Source organism: Ambystoma mexicanum, chromosome 12 (genome assembly GCF_040938575.1).
Source record: "Ambystoma mexicanum isolate Mex_15411 chromosome 12, UKY_AmexF1_1, whole genome shotgun sequence".
Lineage (NCBI taxonomy): Eukaryota > Metazoa > Chordata > Amphibia > Caudata > Ambystomatidae > Ambystoma > Ambystoma mexicanum.
In genome coordinates this window covers 929,001,235-929,022,190 of record NC_090936.1, presented here as the reverse complement: position 1 = coordinate 929,022,190, position 20,956 = coordinate 929,001,235, and the positions used below count along the sequence as shown (strand labels likewise).

General features: G+C 47.9%; 1 protein-coding gene across 1 annotated transcript in view; it reads right to left on the bottom strand.

Annotated features, from left to right (window-relative positions):
- Nucleotides 1-20,956, bottom strand: part of CFAP54 (cilia and flagella associated protein 54) — a 3,669,934-nt gene that overhangs the window by 1,131,262 nt on the left and 2,517,716 nt on the right. The window contains exon 38 of the mRNA XM_069629416.1: nt 8,006-8,229. Coding sequence (XP_069485517.1) covers nt 8,006-8,229 — 224 coding nt within the window. The remainder of the gene's footprint in view (nt 1-8,005; nt 8,230-20,956) is intronic.

Below are 20,956 nucleotides of genomic sequence, written 5' to 3'. Positions count from 1 at the left end.
CCATTCCAAATAGTCTATCACCCTGTTCATTACAGTCTTATAGGCTGCATTTGGGTGTGAATGCGCATCTGGAGTGCCAAACTCAGTGTCAGGGGAAGTATCTAGGCCACTGCTGTCTTTCAGGCATTAGGCTAGGTCCTCCAGCTGTGATTGCTCCAAATTAAGGATTTTAAAAAATCTGTCTTCAATTATGGTTTAAACTGTGAAGTCAACTCGGAGGTTTATGTTGAAGGTCCCGTCGAACTTCGATTTCTTCGGGGAGGATGTCATTGAAGCATTTTGCTCTGATGTCTACTCGAGTAGGGTTGACAGTGCCGACTGCTGATTCAGCATCTCAGAGGCCTTTTGACTCAGGCTTTTAGGGGCGAGGATTGAAGCCTTAACCGATTCCCTTACGGTGTTGGAGGACACACTGGGATCCACCAACTTTTTTGGCTCTTTTGAGGAGCTAGGAGGAACCACCTTACAAAATGCCACCAACATTTTTTCGCAAACATTTGCCAATTCAGCTGCAGAGGCGTTCTTCATGGGAACACATACCTAACGTCAGTCAGGGAGGAATCCGAGAATGAAGAATGATGGTGCAGTTTCTTGCTCATCTTTTTTGAAGATGAAGTGGAAGGGTGAAGCAAATCACGTCTGTATCGGCATCTCTTAGAATGTTTGGATCTTTACTGAAGATTTGTCTATGTTGGAACCCCTACTTTCGGAGGAATTTCTTTTTGAGGGGGTGGAGGACAGATTTCAAAACAGACCAACCTAGGGCGAGCTTTGATCTTCTCTGCTTCAAGGCCTTACTGGTCATTGATTGGCAGCAGCCACACTTGATGACTTTGTGGGTCTCGCCAGGGCACCAGAGACAAATCCGGTATGGATCAGTGATAGACATCTTTAAATCACAGTCCACACATCTCTTGAAGCCTGTTTTCAGCATAGACATTGTGACAGAGTCACGGGAATTCCAATTAGTACGACATTCATCTAAGAAAATCGCTCAGGCAAGTGGAACTGTTCAGAGAGCGTGCTGTGCATGTGGGAAAATTGAACTGAGGCAACGGAGCATACTGCAAAAACTGCATAAAAGTGGGAATTGTGAAGAAAAAACTTTGTTCAGGCATTCTCTTGAAGGCCAAAGTGTCCTTCAATTCCCCTTTACAGTTCAAATCTGCAGGACCCTCCGGGTCAAGGAAAGCAGGAAATCTAAAACAGATGAAGTAGGGCAAACTAATGGGTTCAGAGCTCTCTCCCGACATCAACCCGAGAACTTATACCACCTAAAGACATAAGTGGACTTGGTGGCCGGCTAGCAGTACATCCAGGCCATTGTCCAGCAAGTCCCAATCTTTGTATATCAGCAGCCAAGCATGAAGTTTCATGGTGCTGAGAGTTAGATGAAGGTCCCCCAGGAAGTGCCTGGAGGGAATATGGACATATGCAGATACTCTGGACCCAATGTCATCCGAGGCCAGTCTGGAGAGATCAAAAATCAACATAGAAGCAAATGACAGCATTCTTCTGAGAACTACCAGGATGGCAGGGATCGGTGAGATCGTATAGAGGAGATTTAAGTTCCATTTGACTGTGACTGTGTCCCGGTGAGTTCCCTTCTGAGAGAACTCTATAGCCGAACAACTTGCACATCCTTTTGACACTCAAAACAAAGAGGTCCATTTAAGGAGCCCTCTAAGGGGGAGAATTGCCCCAATGCCTTCATGGCAGAGATATATGAAAAACTAGGGAGTGTTGCACTACCTAAACCCTGGGGATCCGTTGCCCAGGTGGCCGTGGGGGCATCACTTTTGGATCCTGACCCTGCGAGTGAACAAGCGAGGGAGGATCACCTGCATAAGGGTTCTTCCGGGAGTTGGGGTGGAACACCCACTAGCGGGACATGATATCCCCCTTTTCCTAACTTTAATTGTTTCCCAGACGTTATAATCAAAGAAACAAATCAAGGATTCCAACAGCGCTCTCCTAAAAACCTTGTCAGTCAGCGCACTGGTGGACATGCGCTATGTCGGGATAGGAGGTCTGGGACTAGTAAGGTTCCATTCGACCATTAGGGGGGGAGTGATCCGACATTGTGCGGCCCATTTATTCAGTGCTGCAAAGTTCAGTTAAGTGCCCGGACCCAGCAAAGAGATAATCAATTCTGGTGTGTAGCTTGTGGGGGGAAGAGTAAAAGGAATACCCTCTTTCGGTTTGGTGCAGCTCACTCCAAATGTCAACCAAGACTAAATCTGTTGAAGTGGCATTACGGTCCTGGTAGCTGGGGATGAGCTGTCACAGGGGGGTGGGAGGGAATTTATCAAGCGTTGCATCTCTAACGCAGTTAAAGTCACCACCCCATAGAGCGAATCCCTCCCTCCTGGGTGCAATAAGGGTGCTGAGCTTGTGTGCAAGGGACGGGATCATGCGGTTCGGGAAATACGAATGAACAATGCAGATTTCTCTGTGGTTGAGGTAACCCTGTGTGATTATATAACCCCTGCCCCCATCCCTCTCCACCTCAAGCAACTGGAAGGGCAGTGACCCACTAATTCAAGTCAGCACTCCTCTGGAGAACTTGGAGTAGGTGACACCATAGCCAAGTCTGCCCCACTGATTCAGGAGAACCACCTGTTCCTTGGTTGTCAGGTGGGTATCTTGGAGAAAAGCTATAGAGATGTTCTTGCACAGCAAGTAAGATTTCACCCGATTTCTACAGAGATAGGAGCTCAGAACCTGCAAATTCCAGGTCAATATTCTGATTGTAGCCATACTACTGTCATGTGTCAAATATGTTCAATGGTACCCGGAGGGCCCCTCCACTGTTCAGGGTGTGCTACCCCTAATCTCAACCCCTACAGTACAAAAGGATTAATGTGTTGGTGTGCGGTGCATAAAACATTATCCCAGACATTTCAAAATAGCACCCATATCGTGCACCAGTTATACCTGACATATACCACTGTAGGCTATGATGTATGGCGTTAAAGATGTAACATTAACGACACATCTGTGTAACATTGCCCAACAAAACCTCGTTGTTCGGGCATTCCAGTATCATCTAGGCCTGGGGTGGTCATTGTGTACCAGCTAACGGGACCAGCAACAGGCTGGCACCCAGTGTGTCAACTTGCGAGCGGGTGAATAAGACCAACAGTGGGTATCTAGGCCTCACTCTCACTGAACAGAGAAGGATATTGGTAGCGGCAACTATGCAGAGACACTAACACTAGATGGGGGAAACACACCAAATGAACCAGTGGTTACGAAATTGTTCTGTCACCCAGTCAGGAGCAGCATGTAGGCTCAGTATCCATTCCAATGTCAGTACAAAATTAACCCACATCAAAATGGGAGACTCAGTTTTCCCGGGGTAAAAGTAGCTGCAGTAGATTTCTGCAGGCTAGTCATCTTGTCAGGCATCCGAGCCACCCCCGCTGGCCAAATTGTTGTTCTCCATCCACATATTTGCAGCTTCAGGACTGTACAGAAAATATGATTAGCCATTAAGAAGGATCTTCAGCCTAGCAGCATACATGAGCATGTATTTGAGAGCAAGCTGTCTGAGCCTCGCTTTGGTAGGTACAAATGTGTTCCTGGCCCTCTGTACTGCTGGTGTATAATCTGGGTAGTGATTTTTTTTAATTGTCACGTAGTATCTCGCCCCCCTCTCTGCAGTACCGTAAAATGACCTCCCTATCACGGATGTTAAGGATCCGAGCAATCATTGGTCTAGGTTGGGATCTTGGGGGTGGCCGCTTCTGGAGGGATCAGTGAGCTCTTTCAAATGCGAACCCCTGCAACAATTTACATAGGCCAATCTCTTGCAGTAATATGTTTTCAATATAAACGGTCAGGTCAGTAAGTACTTTCCGACACAGCAAACACACCTATGCTGTTCCTGCGTGACCTGCCCATGGCGTCTTCAGCACACAGTACCAGCGTAGCATTTCGTTGTTCCAGATTCTTTCTCAGCATTAGATCTTTGGTGGTGACCACAGTGTTATTTAATAGTGATTCTGCAGTCATGACCCTTTCTGACACCTGCCTAACATCTTGACACAGTAGTTGTACATCAATCGTCATCTGGTCTATCCTGTTCTCTAAAGGAGGTTCGCAGGGCCGCGATTGCAGCTAGAACTTGGTTCTCATGTGGGTCTTGGGTGGGAGCTTGTAGTGTTGGCTGTTCAGTGCTTGTCACCTGGGGGGGCATAAGCGTGTTTGTTTTGGCCAGCAAATGATTCCATGATAGTGGCCTTCCCTTAATGTTTAGAAGGTGACATTTTAAGAGATTGTTTGCTGGGGCAGCGAGGGAGAAGCGCCGCCGCACCACACCGCCGGATGTCCCAAATTCAGGGGATAAAGGGACATAGGGCTCAGCGATCGCTGCACCCCCAAATACCAATAGCCTGACCCCTACTGCACAGGAGGATTCTTTAGACAGGGCAGGCAAAGCCAGCAATGAGGCCTCTGGGCGGTTTTAGCAGAATGAGGGAAAGGAGAATGCACTGTAAGTATATTATGTTGACAGTTTGTGCTAGTGCCCCTAACAGCGAGAGCCTGACGGGTCCCCACTGCCACAGCAGAGACCACCCGTCTGAGTCAATAAGCCACGTTTAGTGTGGGGAACATCCCGCGTGGGGGTCCACCGGCCAGGCTACTGGGTTGTGTCCGCAACAAAGTCAGCTCAGAGGTCAGGGTTGCCTGTAGGATGGTGCCGCCGAAGTCCAGAGCCATGAGGAAGCAGGGGAAATTGTCCGGCGTACCTGGGGTGTTAGCATGTAGAAGCGATCTGCGCCGGTGAGGATGCAAGCCGGGTGCAGCCTACCCCGCCGTCCAGTCAGCCCCGGTTGAAAGCCCAGACAGCAGGTTATAGTGCAGTCCCGCAGTGTCTCGCCCTACAGGAAAGCAGCACTGCAGTGTCACGGTTCTTCTCCCCCGGGGGCAGAATGTGCTCTACTGTCCACACGCCGAGCAGTACATGTAATTCGGCAGCTGGATTAGGTTGAGCACAGCAGCTAATCACTCGTAAATTTAGGGTAGATGTATGGCCAACAGGGCAGATTTCAGGCCCCAGTAAACAGCTCAATTCGTCTGCATCATAGAATCAACACGTTAGCTGCACAGTTCAGCAGCGGTTGCCATCTTGGGCTGCAGAGAGCTACAGTTACAGCACAAGTTTTTCTACCTCATCAGCCAGATTTTTGTCGGGGAAGGGATGGCTAAGTAGAAGTTGGTTTCCCCTTACACAGACATATATTTTGGAGTTAAATTCAAGCAGTGTCGCTATCAGGATCAGGCCGGGATCTCAGTGGGAGCTCCAATCAGTCACATCCTTACTGTATGAGTTCAGGCCACACCCCCATGCCCATTTTCCTGGCACCTTCCAAACTCCTATCCCAACCTACTTTGTAGGACACTACAACTCCCATGATGCTCACCCTTCTTACTGTATCAGTACTGCTGGCCCGAGGAAGATCAGGAACAGAGTCTGACTCTTTTCAACGGGTCTGTCCCGGTAATGAGGCCAGACAAGGTCAAGCCTCCCTTTCCAATCATCCCCACCTGAAACTTCTGGTTAAAAGGGATAAAAGGCGGAGCACACAGGTACACTCGGAGCGAGGCTGGGAGTGAGAAGGGACCGGACTTCAGGAGCTGGTCCGAATGCGAGATTGGAGGGCAAAAAGCCAGAGGACTTTACGAGCTGTGGAGAAGTTTCAAGAAAGCCAGGCAAAAGAACCCCACTTGCAACAAGCAGCTGATAACCCGAGTTGGAAGTCGTCCTTCTGAGGAACCTTGATGAGAAGCCTGCTTCCCTCCCGGTGAATGATTGAATCGGTGAGGTTTGATAAAGCTGTATATGCAATGTACACAGAGTGCTCCTGCTGTTGGATACAGCACAGTCGAAAGTCTCTGTAGTAACATGACTGACAAATCAAAGTCCTGAGGCAAAAGGGATTGTTGGAAATAGAAAATAACGTGGATTGAAGCTTGAGCCCGACTGAGGGAGGCTTGTGGGAACTGTGGAAATGGTATTGAAGGCCTGAGCCTGAGTGAGGGAAACCAGTAACATTATGAGTGCCTCGAGTTCGAGGGAGAGAAGCCCATAATCCTGCAACTACAAGCACCAGAAAGCATTGGGAGAAAGTGAAGGTGACGGCTGTTGAAGTGGTCAGGCATAGTCAGAAGCGAAACCTATGCCGTCTCGAAAGTCTTTGAGCAAGAAAGATTAGGGAAGGGTATCCCTGAGACCTTTATGAAAGATTGAGACTATTAAAGTTTTTGTTTCAAGACAAAGAAGTCTATTTGTGGAAGACATTTGCAACCTTTGTTTTTGGAAAGTCCGAACTAACATTTGATTATGAAAGAAGTCTGAACATTCTGTTGACTTGCCCCAGTAGGTCAGAGTGTGCCTCACTGGGAAAAACTGTGCTGCCTAAGTCCCTATGCCCTCGAATCCCATTGTCACAAGGTGAAATCGTGGGGAAAGGATTCGTCATTGCTTCAATCCGCTTGCCATCCTGATCCTTTTGTTGAGAACACAATCCTTTTCATTTTGTGTTAATTTCCCTTGCACCTTTTTATATTAGAATTAGGGCTTTTTGCTTTGACTGTACTAACTACGACTGTTTTACTTTTACTTTATGTTCGAGTTTGCTCCAAATTTAGATTTTGGGCCAGTTAGGAAGTCTCCAACCTCTTATAAGTTATAAATAAAGCTGTCAAACGTGCATCTCTTGTTTGTGACTCTGTTTTTGATACCATGAGTTCCTCACAGATCCCACTTGTAGAAGGCTAAAGTCCATCTGCTCAGAGCATCTGCTACAACTTTCTCTGTCTCGGCGAGATGGGCAGCCATCAGAGTAAAGTCTTGTTGCTTCTTTGCAGAGTGGCAATGACACACACTACTCTGTTGAGGTAGTGCATGGTGAATGCGTTGTCCGTCAATACCAATACATTCTTGACTTGCACAGAGGAGAGAAAGACATACAGGGCCAGCCTGATTGCCTGAAGCTCCAGCAAATTCATGTGTTCCTAAGTTACTGTTCGAGACCAGAAACTGTTCTGCGTAAGATCTACCATACAAGTGCTCTAGTCCTTCAGGAAGGCACCAGTGACTACAGTCAGTTATGGCCAGTGTTGCCAAAGCAAGCCCATCTCAGTAAGTAGTATTACTGTGCCTACCTCACAATATTGCGAGACACACTGTCCAAGACCTGCAAAATGTCTGACATGTGTTGCCCTGGAACTAAGACCACTGACATTGAAGAAGCCACTGGAGCGACCCCATGCACAACCATACCTCTGGCATCAGTAAGATGCAGGAGGCCGTGAGGATCAGAAGGTGCAGTAAGGCGGAGGCCTGGACCAGCCTCTGACCATGGAAGATATGCACCACCTGAAGGATGTTTGCAACCTGATCCTTGGGAAGGAAAGCCTTGTCCAGGCAGGTGTCTAGCGCTTCGATTGCCTGTGAAACGTAGCACTCCTCCATCTACATAGAAGGAACTCAGGAAGTAGACGTTGTTTGTACAGCTAACCCTGTTCTCCTCTCACGCACTGCACCTTCGCAACTTAGAGGAAGGTACAGGCTCACTTCAACACACCCCTTACACTCACATATAACACAACCACTATTGCACATCCCCCTCTGCAATAAGAGTGAAGCTATTTTTAACAACAAAATTCAAACTATAGCTTCCCACATAACACAATCTCCTTAAACACAATCCTATCGTTAGTCCATACTATACCTCTGCTGCGTCCATACAAAATCCATTTCGACATGATAGACTAGCAAGGTCTTGGCCACCCTCGCATAACTTTAATGGCTGAAAGGCACACATGCATAATAGCACATCCCAAAGTCTCCCACATTTTTGGACTACGGTCACTCTGGGGGCGTTCAACCAAAAGCGTGTTGGAACCTTAATTATGGTGAAAGGCGCTATAACAAATGACAAAATGAATGAATGAATGAATGTGTACAAAATGCTATGGTTTTTGCAATACTTACTGAGTAATTATGTTGAACTGTATTCCAATGTATACCAATGCTTCCCATCTCTTTAAGTGATAAAGAACCTCAATCGTTCTCAGTACAATATCACAGATGAACCTCAAATCAAGCACGTGTATATCATCAAGCGGATATTCAAACGTTAGACTTGAACCACCATCTTCATCAGCGATGCTCCCAAAACTGCTTGGGACACTGAATTCCCCTGCAGCATCAACAAGCTACAAAAAAAGACAGGGTATGTTAATGAAATAAGATTTGATTTAAATGTAAGCAATATGGTGTAACAGCAGCATGGTATTATAGGGTTAGCCTTGGGAACCGTCTGCATTGATGCAACACCAGGGGGTGGGGGCAGTACTGTATGTCACTTCAAACAGTTGTAATAAGAAGGCTCATTCACCGCATAGCCCTTGGTTGGTGCTTAAGCCCAAGCTATGTTTTTCCTAAACTAGGAACAGTGACAAAGGTGAAAATGATATAGGAATTGTTTAAAGGGTTCTGCTTGATTAGAGCACAAGAAAACATAGACGAAATTGTCCCAGGAATGAGTTTACCATATCTCTTTGATACATGTTAAGTCTGTAATGAGTTGTGTCTTTAAATGGAAAAGACAAGGCACAGTATTCAAAATAAGGCATTCTTGGAAAACAAGCCAGCAGAAAATGCAACTAAGATTGCATGAAATAGGGTCATACATCTTAGACCACCCTTTTCCCAGATGATACAAAATGGCGTTTATCACAATTCAAAATATGTATTGTTTCAAACATGTTTGTGGCAATTTCAGGAACATCATGAAGTAACAACCTAAAGTAGAGTTTGAATACTTTCAGTGTAAAGGTTGTCATGTTGTGCAGAACTCTGAAACATGTCCTTGGATTTGGCATGGTTTCCCTTAGTGTTTAATTTCTTTAGTGCTCCTAGGGTCTTTGAGTGCAAGTGGCAACATGCACTACTCCGCTTAGCAAGCATCTTTTTCAATGTTGCTGGGAACTTTGATTAAATCCTAGCATGCAATTGTTCAGTTAGGAATTTTCTATTTTTAACTTCTTTTTATTAAGTTTACAACATGTTGAACAATCCCCCAAACTATCCTCGCCTCCCTCCCTCCTCCCCCGAGAGGCAATCTCAAGTCTATGCAGCCAGTCCTGTACTGTGGGTATATTCAAGCTCTTCCATCGTTGTGCAATTATAGTCATTGCTGCCAGTGTTAATACCACTCTCGCTTTTTCTTGGGTTCTGGATTCCCCCGCTGCCTCCCCCACCTTAAGGCCCAACAAGATCTGTTCCGGAGGTCTGCTTCCCCCGGCCCCGTAGGCCTGATCCTGTGCCTGCTGTACTTCCCTCCAGGAGAGTTGAATTTTCAGGCATCTCCACCAAATATGTTCCGCCTTGCCTCCTTCCCACACCCCCTCCAGCACTCCCCTGATACTTCCGGGTATAGTCTGTGAAGGTGGGCAGGCGTGTAGTGCCACCCAAAAAGTATTTTGTACCAAGCCTCTTGCAGTTGGGAGGCTCTTGCTAACCTGGGAATCTTTCCCCGCAGTTTCCCCCACTCCTCCCTTTCTATGTCCCTCCCCAGTATCTGCTCCAATCTATGAATGTACGGCCAATGTTGTCTAGGGGTGGTGTCGTCGTCCAGTATCCTTTACAGGTTGGAGATCAGCCCCTTGGCCCCGTCATTTGACAACAGGAACTTTTCAAATGGCGTTACCCTCCTAATTGCCGCCTCCTTAATTGCTGGGTGCAGCAGCCAGTGTGGTAGTTGGGCATATCTAAGTCTCTCCCCCTCCCCTACGGCAAAATCACTTGTACATTCCGTGAATGACAGGATCTCCTCACCTCGAAACATATCATGCAGTGTCCTGCAACCTCCCTCCCGCCATTTCTTGAAGGAACCCTTTTCTGTCCCAGGCGTGAAGTCTCCATTATTAAAGATAGGTGTGAAGGGGGGCGGGAAGGTCGTACTTCCCTGGGTTTCTACTAACTTATCCCAGTTATCTGCCACCAGTTTCGTAATGGAGCTCTCATACATATGTTTCGGTCTATGCTGCTTCGGTATCCACAATACTTCTTTCAGATCGTGTTGTCACTGCCCTATTCATCCTGACCCACTGTTTCTCCTCCCCCTCGTGGCACCATTCCCTTATCACCCTTAGATGCATAGCTTCATAGTACTGCTGAAAGTTGGGGAGGGCCAGCCCCCACCCCTCCTGGGGGCAATAAGTAAGTACCTGTTAATCCTCGCTCTCCTGCCTTCCCAGATGAAATCATTGGTTAAGGTCCGCAGCTCCCTGAAGAAGCTTGCCAGTACCACTTGTGGGATTTCCTGGAATAGATATAGCATACGTGGCAGCGTGACCATTTTCACTGCTGCCAGCCTTCCCATCCAGGAGATCCAGAGGTTCCTCCATTTGTGGAAGTCCTTCTTCATTCCCTTCAATAAGGGAGGGTAGTTTGCTGCATACCAACCTGTACGAGCTGGGGTGATATGTACTCCCAGGTGCCTGATCACCCTGGGCTCCACACAAACAGTGTTGCTGCTCTCAGTATATTGCGATCCCCTGGGTAAGGCTCATCAACTCGGATTTGCCAATGTTAATTCGCCGGCCCGACACCTCCCCAAATTTTTCTAGCAGGTCCCTACTTGCTCTGATGGATTCAAGGGGTTTGGTAAGAGTAAGCAGCATGTCATCGGCGAAGGCTGCCACCTTGCTAAGGAATGCCCTGTATCTTATCTGCCTCCCGTATTGCCTGTAGGAGGCGTTCCAAGTATATTGCACAAATCAACGGGGAGAGAGGGCATCCTTGTTTCGTTTCCCTGCCCAATCTAAATGGGGGTGACATGACTCCATTTACCGCCACACGTGTCAGTGGTCCCTGGTAATTGGCCTGCACCATTTTAAGAAATTTTCCGCCCAGGCACATTTTTCCCATGACCCTAAACAGAAAGGACCACTCTGCACGGTCAAATGCTTTTTCAGAATACAGTGATAAGAGTACTGCCGGAGTGTGTGTTTTCTGTGCTTTTTTCAGTGAGTGTGCCACCCTTCTTATGTTATCTGCTGTCTGTCTAAGCTTATGAATCCCGCCTGATCCGGGTGGAGGAGCCCCTCCAGTCTATTCCCCAAAATGTTTGTGTACATTTTTGCGTCCACATTGATTAGCGCAATAGGCCTGTAGGAGTTTGTTCCATAGGGACTTTATTGGGTTTGAAAATTAGGGTCATTTTAGCCTCTTCCATGGAGCGGGCTATGTGGCCTGTATCTTTAAAGGTGCTGAAGAGGTGTTTCAATTGTGGTACTAGTATGGTTGCAAATGTTTTATAAAATGCCACTGTGTAGCCACCCGGGCCCGGCGCCTTGCACGATAGCAGGTTCCCGATAACTCTCCTCACTCATCCTCCGTGATTTCCTGGCCTAGGGTGTCTTGGACTTCCCTACTTATTTTATGCATACTAATACTCTCAAGAAAGTCTGTTTGCTTATGGGGCTGGGGGTTGCGATGTGTATGTGGTCTCGTAGAATTTTGCTAAGCTTTTTTGGATATCCTCTGTGCGTGTAATCCCCAGTTTCTGTTTTTAATGCCATAATCACGTTTTTAACCCCTTTTCCCCTCAAGAGACGCGCCTAGAGGGCGTCCACCTTGTTCACTTTAGCTTCTAATTTTTTAACGGACGAAGAGTAATGCCCGCTCTCTTTGCTCATAGTATCCCCAGCTGACCTACTGCCCACCTATATCCCCTCAGAGAGGACCTGTTGGGTGTCTCCCCCGCCGTCTTCATAGCCGCCTCCACCTCTGCCTCCAGCTGTGCCTCGAGCACCTTTAGTTGCTTCTCCCTCTGGGTTTTTGCCGCTATTAGCTCCCCCCTCAGTGTAGCTTTAAATGCATCCCATCTGGTATCCTCCCTTGGGTCTCCCCTTTTATTGGTCTCAAAGAATTCTCTAATCTTGCTCTCCATTTCCTCCCTAATTACTGGATTCCTTAGAGGAGTCCCCGGGTATTTCCATCCCCACACCCCCCCCTCTTTTTATCCCCTAGTCCCAGTTGCATAGAAACGATTTTGTGATCTGCTATTCCAATGGGACCCGCCTTTACTTCCCTGACCCTCCCCAGCAGAGCTGCTGTCACCCATATGTAATCTATTCTCAACTGCGTGCCATGTACGCTCGAGAGAAAGGTGTAGCCCTCCTCGTCCCCCTTCAATTCCCGCTACACGTCCCTCACTCCCACCCGGGCCATCCTGTCTCTCAGTTCCGCCAATGCTACCTCCCTCCCTGCTCCTCTACCTCTCTCCCCTGACCTATCCCGTTCCCTGTCCCAGGCTATATTGAAATCTCCCATTATAATTATTTGGCCCCTTGCGTTTTCTTCCAGAACTTCCAGAAAACGCCTCAGGAATGTTTCTTGACCCAAGTTGGGTGCGTAAATGACCCTAGGGTATAGGGTAGATCCAGATGTGTCCCTTCGACCATTATATATGTACTTCCCTTATCTCGAAGGACCTCCGTTACTCTAAAATCCACTTTGTTTTTGATGGGCAGCACCACCCCCCCTGTCTTGGTCATTCCTGAAGCTTGGAGATGCGTTTCTTGTAGCCCCAGAATGTCTGGTCCCTCCTTCCTCGTGAATCTCTCGAACTTTTTCCTTTTCAGAGTGGAGTTGAGTCCCCTAACATTTTGAGTCAGCCACTTGAATAGTTATGTCATTGCTTGACGCATATGTCTGCTGATGTTCCGGGGGACCCCCTCGTCTTTCATACCCCCCCAGCTGCACTCCCCATCTTCCCCTTCCTGTGTAATCCTCCTTATTGCCCTCTCCGGTCTGCCCTTTCTCCTTGCCCCGTTCCCCACTCAGCACTTGTCTGCCCCTTTTCCTTGACATGCCTGCCTCCCCTAAACCACCCCCCCCCCTTACAGGGAATCCTGCCTCTCCCCCCACCCCCCGGGCCTCTTCACCCTTACTAACTTCATGATGTTTACTCCCTCCATCCCCCTGCCCATGTGTCCTCCTTTGTGCCCACCACCCCTTTTTCATTTTACCTATTCCGGGTTTCCCCCCCGTTGGCTTCATCTCCCTCCTCAGTGTTTGCTTTCTCGTCTCTCTCCTTCCAGGGTGGACCTCGTAGTGTGGATCTTCTTTTCCGTCCGTCTCAAACTGTGGTCCATTTCCATGGTCTGGGTCTTGGTCTGTTCTCTGCCCCTGGTGACCTCTCAGCTCTGTCATCTCGTTGCTCCAGGTCCAAGTCTAAGTGCAAAATGTCCACCCCTTCTTGCAGCGTAGTTATTTGTTTCTGCGCTCCTGCCCATTCAAATATAAGACCGAAGGGGGAGGTCGACTTATATCTGATCCCTTGTTCCTTAAGTAATGTAAGGATCGGGCCCATTTGGCGACGCTCGACTAGGGTGCTGTTGGCTGGATCCTAGTACAGCTCGATTTGTTTGCCCATGTATTTTACCGGCTCTCGTTGTCTAGCCACTTTCAGGACTGCTTCCTTTTGGCCATACCTTGTGAATGCTGCTAGTACGTCCCTTGGTCTGGCATTCAGGTTCTTGTTGAGACGTCTCACTCTGTGGATTCTGTCCAGTTCGACTGTGCCTGGGGTCGTTTCTCCTAAGAGTTCGGCAAAGATGTCCTGTAAAGCACCTTTCAACTCTCTGCCCGCCACTGTTTCCGATTGTAGTTTCAGCCTGACTTTGACCCTCCTAGATCTGTTCTCCATGTCTTCCATCCGAAGCTCCAGGTTCCTCGTTGCCATGTCCACTCTTTCTATAGCTTCACTGTTTGCCATCGTTTCTCTGTCGACCTCCTGCAGGCCTTTTTCCAGAAGATCTGTCCTCTCTCCCAACAACCCCACTTCCTGTTTCATTTCTGTCAGGGCCGAGTTGAGGTCCGACCTCATCAGCTGGAATTGGTCCTGGAACGTCCTTGCTAGGTTGGTCTGCAGGGAGAGCATTTCTCTGTGAAAGTCCTGGCGTGACATTGGGGTCGTTGGGTCCATATCTTCTGGGGTGCTGCATCCTGCTGCCCCCTCTTGCGTACTCTTGTGAGCTTAGTTGGCTTCCCTGGCCGGCCACATCATCGGGAGTGTTCCAGAGTGTCCCCCTGGGGCGGTCCTCCTTTGTTTGTTCTGCCTTTGTTCTTAGTCGTCATGACTGGGTGACTTTGCTGAGTTATGAGTTGGTGCCCTGCCCTGGTCCAGGTACCAGGCTCCCAACCTTTTGCTCCTGTGAAGCCCCCTTTGTGGGCTGGGGCCTCGCTCGCTTCCTCCTACCTCTTTCAGTTCTAGCCCTCCTGTGTGTAGAGGATTTCCCTTGGTGTACGTCTCTATTTCTCCTCTTCCTCTCCCCTTCGGTGTGGTTTCGCTTCCAAAACCCGGGTTGGGGCTTCCCTGAGTCCTTCTGAAGTTGCGTTTCCCCTCTTCTCTTAACGATTATCTCTGCCTTGGGGGGATCCCCAGTCCTGGGTGGCGGAACTGTTATAGGGCGCTCCTTACCTCCACTGCGTGCATTGAGGGTCAGTGTTTGGGCCCTGGGCCTGAGTGTGGCATCTTTCCTTCCCGGTGCCACCTTGTCCTCCTTTTGCGGCAGCCCTCCCCTGATCGGGCCTCTGTCTTAATTTTTTGTCGCGATTGCTGTCCCTGAGGGGCCTTGCTTCTTCCTGAGGGATTTGTGCACCAGCGCACCACTTCTTCCTGCTATCGGAGGCTGCATCGCTTTTTGTGCATGGCTCTCCCTCTCCCCTGTGTGCATTGGGAGAGGGTGGACCCTTAATCTATTTTCTGTGACTTCGGTGCCTTTGGTGCCCAGGGTCCAGAGCCTCTCCTTACTGGGGTAGTCCTGTCTTCCCAAGTTCGGAGACTCCTGTCTCTGGGAGTCCTAGGGGACTACCCTTGTGCCTTTGTCTGCATACCACTTGCTGGGCCCGTCACCTCCCAGTCTGCTTTGGGCGGGGTGCCGCTCCTCCTCTATGCCCCCCACTTGCCAGCGCTTGAAGCTATGTTCTGTGCCTCTGGGGGGGCTCACCTGTGTTTATGCCCTCCAATGGCACCTTCCTTCGCACTGCGGGCTGTGCTCCTCCTCTGCCCCGGAGGCTGTGTCGGGCCTCTGGTGCCATTCTCCCTCGCCTGACGCACCTGCCTTTTCCTCTGTTAGGTGTCTCTTTGCGAGACCTGCCGATCCGCTTCGGGACGTGCCTTCATTACGGGTGTCTCCCGCGGGTGTCAGGGCTGCCCCTGGCTCCTTGGTCTGGCACGTCGCAGGCGGCTTCGTTGGCTGCCCTATCTTGGGGGTTGAAAAATGATTAGTCCTTGAGGAACCTTTCACAGGGGTACTAGTGGGTGGACCTCAGCACCCTCTTTGTTATTAAGCAAGTTTGTTGGAGTCGCATGAAAGTGGTAACAATGGAGAAAACTGGTTCCTCAACTCCGTTCATACAGGATACTGTAACTGTGGTTACTCTTAATATTCATGCACCAAAAAGAAAAAGAAACGACTAATTTCTTTGTGATCATGGATTTTATATTAAGTTTTCCATTTGCCCTATATGATGACACGTGTTTCGACGGTTCACCCTGTCTTTTTCAAATCAGGGCTTCAATAATTACATCCAAACAGACCAGAAAATGTAAATAAAGAATCCATAAGACAAAATAATTCAACCATTGGTTAAGTGAAATACATCATAAACAATCACCCACATTGTTTCAAACGATAATAAAGCGTATTTGCAAAACACAATTAAAGACCATGTGTAGAGTCCCATTTTAAAAATAATAAGTGTACATTTCCCAAAGTTGTGTTGACTTGACATGCAACTGTCTTGGAGGTTGCAACCTTCCTCGCCGGGCCACTCCTCTCACCACACGGGATGACCTGCAGTAGCGGCCCCTCCAGGGCCTGATTATTCCGGTTCTGCGGCCAAATTGGGGTGCTGCAGCCTTATCTTCGGCCCTGTTGCTCCCTTTCCGCCGTAGCGCCACCGCCCTCCTTTTCTCAACCGGCGGCAGAGTGCTGTTGCCTCCCACTCTCCCGGACTGGCTGTCTCGGGTTATGTGCTGGTTTCACTCCTTCCCCCGTCGCAGCTGGGGGACATGTTCCGCACCTTCCTCTGAATCCGAAACTTCGTACTGGGTGTTTGTGATTTGATCTCCTTCGCCTGAGGTCCAGCACTGCTTCTACGTGGTGGTGGATCTGCGTATTGAAGCTTGAGGGCTCGGGAGTGCCGTCGACACGTCCATCTCGTGTCGGAGGCCATCTTGAAATCCAGTTAGGAATTTTAATAGGAAGTATTTCCTTATGTGAATCTGGAGACTTTGACTACAAGTCACTGTTAGGTAAGAATTGGTGCAATCCAACTGTTGAGGGCTACTCAAGACTTATCTTCTCTGTCTTAGGTAACCCACCTTTTAACATAGGCCTGTACTACACAAGTTGGTAGTGTGACTGAGCAGCCAGGCTTATCTTAACAGGGGTAATGTGAGCTGTAGAGCTGTACAATTGAAATCAGTAAGTACAAGTAGCCAAATAAATAACACTTACACACTTAATATACATATTTATTTATAATATACACAAGGTTTAAATAAGCATTCTTTAAAAAGCTTTATCTACTAGTAAAATTAATCAAAGTTTGGATTCAGTTTTTAAAAGAGAATAAAAGTTGGTTATTACTTTTCATATTCGAACACATATTCCAGCACATGGATTGACTTCAGTAAAGGTCAGTATTGCACTACTTTCCCTTACCAATTCAGCTATTGAGTGGTTTAAGAAAGGAAAGGTTAGAATAAGATTTAGAACATACTTTCAACAGTTTGTAAAACCATTACAATTTCCTAAGGGGAGGCAGGTAAACTTTTATCCCAGCAATAATAGTATCCACAATAATAACCTATAAGGGAACAAGTACTGCCAAAGCCAGTAGCTTCAGAGGAGTGCCTTTAGGGAGCTACGACAGCCCAAGTCAATGGACAAAGTCAATAGTTCTGATGCACTTCTCCTTCCATAAAGTCTTGACAAAGTTAGTAATTTCACAAGAAATCACTATAACTGAAGTGAGCCACTTTGTAGAGAGCACAAGCTGTTAGGCCAGTGCTGGTGAGTTGAGATCAACTCCAAAAAGTACTTTGCCAGATAGGAAGCACAATGTATGGCTAAAAGGTGAACACCACAAGCACCACAATACCGGTGATGCAAAGAAACATTTTCCAGCTGGATTATTCCTTGCTACAGTCAATACGACAAATGTATTTTGCTCAAGATCACACAGTTCAGGGTAGTTTGCGGTTAAGTCTTTGCCAAGAGTTCAGAACGAAGTTCATCGGCAGAAAAGTTAGCTTAAAGAGAAGGGAAGGACAAGTCCTGGGATTGGCGAAAGGTTTCACTCCCTTCCACCGCGGCTGGATGAAACGAACAACCGGATGTTGAACAGTACCTTAAATGGAGAAGGAGCTGTAGCAGGCTCACGGTTCCTGAAGCGACTGTCGGACTGACACGAAGTAGGAAGACTGGAGGGTCCTGCACGACCCAGGGAAGAAAGCAGCAGCAGAGCAACGCAACAAATAAAAAGTATGCTCCTTAAAACCCAAGCAGGGTCCTACCTTCCTGGCTATCCGGCCCACTGTAGCTCTGTACAGCAAATTCGACCAGAAGAGGGGGTTCTGGCTTGGAGTTTGGGTGAACTGGTTGGTCCCACCAGCTCAAGGGAAGAAGATTCTTGGAAGATCCTCTCTGTCGTTGGAGTCTGAAGATTCAGACTTGCAGCAGGGCTTCACCGGGCGGTTCAGTCGTTGTAGGGGTCCTCTTCTGTCGGCTCCTCTTCGGTTCTCTCATTCCAGTAGCGACTCTGATCTTCCAGACCCAGAGACCTGCTTTTCATGCAGATTTTCTCCATTCACACAGCCTGGCTGTCAATCACACAGCAGGGTGGCTGTCCTAGCGGGGACAGTCACCCAGCCAATCAAACAGGAGTGCGACTTGGATTACCAAGGGAACTCATTGCAGGGGTCCTAAAACCCCTCCTTCACATCCTGCCTACCCAGACTTTCAGGTGCCTAAAGGAGGGCTTCTGTGCAGAAGCCCGTGAAAGACGGTGAACAAAGGAACCAAACCTGGTTTGACACGTAGAGACGAACACGAGAAAGACTTTTCCAAAAAGAAATGGCGACTAAACCCAGCCGGAGCAATATTAAAAACAATATGGTCAAGCGGATTTAAGTTCGAGGCTACCAAGATAGCCTAAAACAATACCATGGTTATTTAAGGTAACCGCGGTAGAAAAATAGGGTAGTTACCACTGCCAACACCCAAGTCTTAATGGAAAGGGAGAAAAACTATGCTCCAAGAGAAACAGACAAAAAGGGACAAGTAGTAACCCTTTCCAGTACTCCATGTAAGATGGTTTGTACTGGGTCTGTAGTTTTCAAAAGAGACTAGTAAAATTAAAGGCAACTTTACATGTTCTGGGGGACAGCAGTCAGCCCAAGAAAATGGAGGCTGAGTGGGAAGTCTAAAAGACAACCCTGTGTCAATGCACTGAAGGTGCTGTGTAACACACAGTAAAAAGAGGATGCCTGTGGAGTAAGTGAGGCTCCACATTCTATGAACACAAAAATGTTAAACACACACAGCAAAAAAGACATGTAAGAGTGGGAAAAAAGGGCTCTCACTCTTACCAGGTGAAAAAATAAATCCTAGAAATACAGCAAAGCTGCCGAGGGACTCACCAGGTAAGGGAAATTAGCCATACATGAGAATTCTTCCTAACACGCGTCATGTGTATCACACTTCACCACTTAGAGTACAACCTAACCAGAAATCATATAGGCAGTAAAGTAATTCTCAGTGTAACCTCTGAAGCCACTCCTTAAAGTAGAGTAGGGCTACTTCCCATGGATGATTTACTTAGAGCAACAATACCCAACGTGCAGCTCGGGAGAAACTTGTTACCCACAACACCCTAAAATGTTGCTCGATAGTTGCTTTGGACCACTGTGTAGAGGCCAAGAAGAAGTAGATACTACAGCGATTTGACAACAATCGCAGTGTAGGCTAAACCAGGAAACATTGGGGAAGCTAGCCAATCAGCCTGTCCTGGCAGATAAAAATGACATTACTTTTTGTGGAGGCGTTATCACAATGGGCTGAAGTGCAGGTGTTGGGGAGATGAGGTCTGATGGACTCAAGCATATAAAACATGTTATTGCACATAATGAATAGTCCCTTGTGTGTGCACTGCACAGGGAGCATGATGGGAGGCTAATGTTTATCTTGTGGCTACAGATTAGATGTGCCCCAGGAAGATCGAACTGTAACACATAGAAGAAATGTATTTATTTATTGGGCATTTGTATGGTGCCTATATACAAGTGTTTCCAGGCGCCAACCACTTTCTGTCCTCACTGCTTGGGCCATGTGGGTGTGCAATGTGTGTTCACCTAATGAGGTGGCAGTTGAGGGAGAACTTGGGGCCAAAAATGTCTTGGTGGCACTCCACAATTTCTGCAACACTTGGAGGAGGAGAAACGGCTGGAGCAACTACTTCATCGGTTTAGCAACCACTGTAAAAAACTGGGCCTCCCCCTTTTGCACTAGGGTATAGTATAATCAAACTGTTAGCAGAAGCATGGCAAGAGCATAATGGGCATATCAGTAACATGAATGCCCAACTGTCCATAATTACACGGGTTCCAACTGGCTTTGTACAGGCAATGTTTGTTCTTGTATGCGCTGTTAGGTACGATTTCTTTTATGACTAATTTACCTCTATATTTGAGGACCCCCCCACACTTTTTGTTTTTGTTTTAGCGTCCTGACATGACTTTTGCCAGTGGAGCATGGCCTTCAGCTGCACTCCACTGGGCTTTCACTCATTGTTATGGGGAAACCGACATGTCCTTCAGGCTGTCATTACTGAGAAAATTGATCTTAGTCTTTCAACTTTGTTGCCTCTTTTGATAACATTTTATCATTGCGCAAAGTACATTACTGTACCGTGCAATGGGGTCCTTGTGTATTCTGACTCTAGTCATCCACTAAGGATTTTTTGGTGACTAGACAATGTGGCTAGGAGTAAAATGGTGGCAGCAGAAGCTTTTTCTTGAAATGTCATAACTTTTTTACCAAGCCATACTGCGCTTACCACGTTTGGCTCATGACTGTGGCTAGTGTCCCGTCATGGCCGTGCCATGAGGTCTTTTGTCTACTCAATTGGCCATTTTGTCTGTTGGCCTTAACCCTGGTCTTTGTGACCTGGGAATTCCTTAATTGGGCATGCAGTTGCCTGTGAAAGGCACGTCTTCCACAGACTACTTCAGGTCACATGTGTGGGTACCCAGGAAGTGGGCTAGGACAGTCTGGTCCCATTACACACTACTGGTGCTAGGATGTATGTTGTGCATGAGAGCCATAGTGGTCCCTGATTAGACAACTGCTGGCGTGAATGAGTGGGGCTGATCTCCTCAATGGCCAGCTGGGTGTGAGCACTTACTGGACTTATGAATATAAGCAGGGGTCCTAAAAGCAGACCAAGTGAGATTAGCAACAGGTCCAAATCGACCTGTAGACAAAGCCAAGTATCCAAAAGAGACAAGCAGATCCAAGGACTATCCGGAACCATGCAGAAGAAGGTTGTCACCCTGAGCCCGCTATTGTCCTGGTAGAGCCTTGCTTTGCGGTCGATCTTCGCCTCCTGGTTGCCCTGCAAGAGAGCCTGTTCATAAGTGTCCCTGGGCCATCGAGTGGATTGTCCAGCTTGAAACCTGGCACCCATGCAGGAGCGGTGTCGCAACGAGTTTCTGCCTCGAACCTTTGGAGAATTCTAGCTTGCACGGCAAGGGACCTTTTCACTGAATGTCATCGTCCGAGCTGCTTTGGGCCACGAGAGAGAATCATATGTCAGACCGCGAGAGTTGGGTGCCCCTGTATCACTGTGCGACAGTGACGG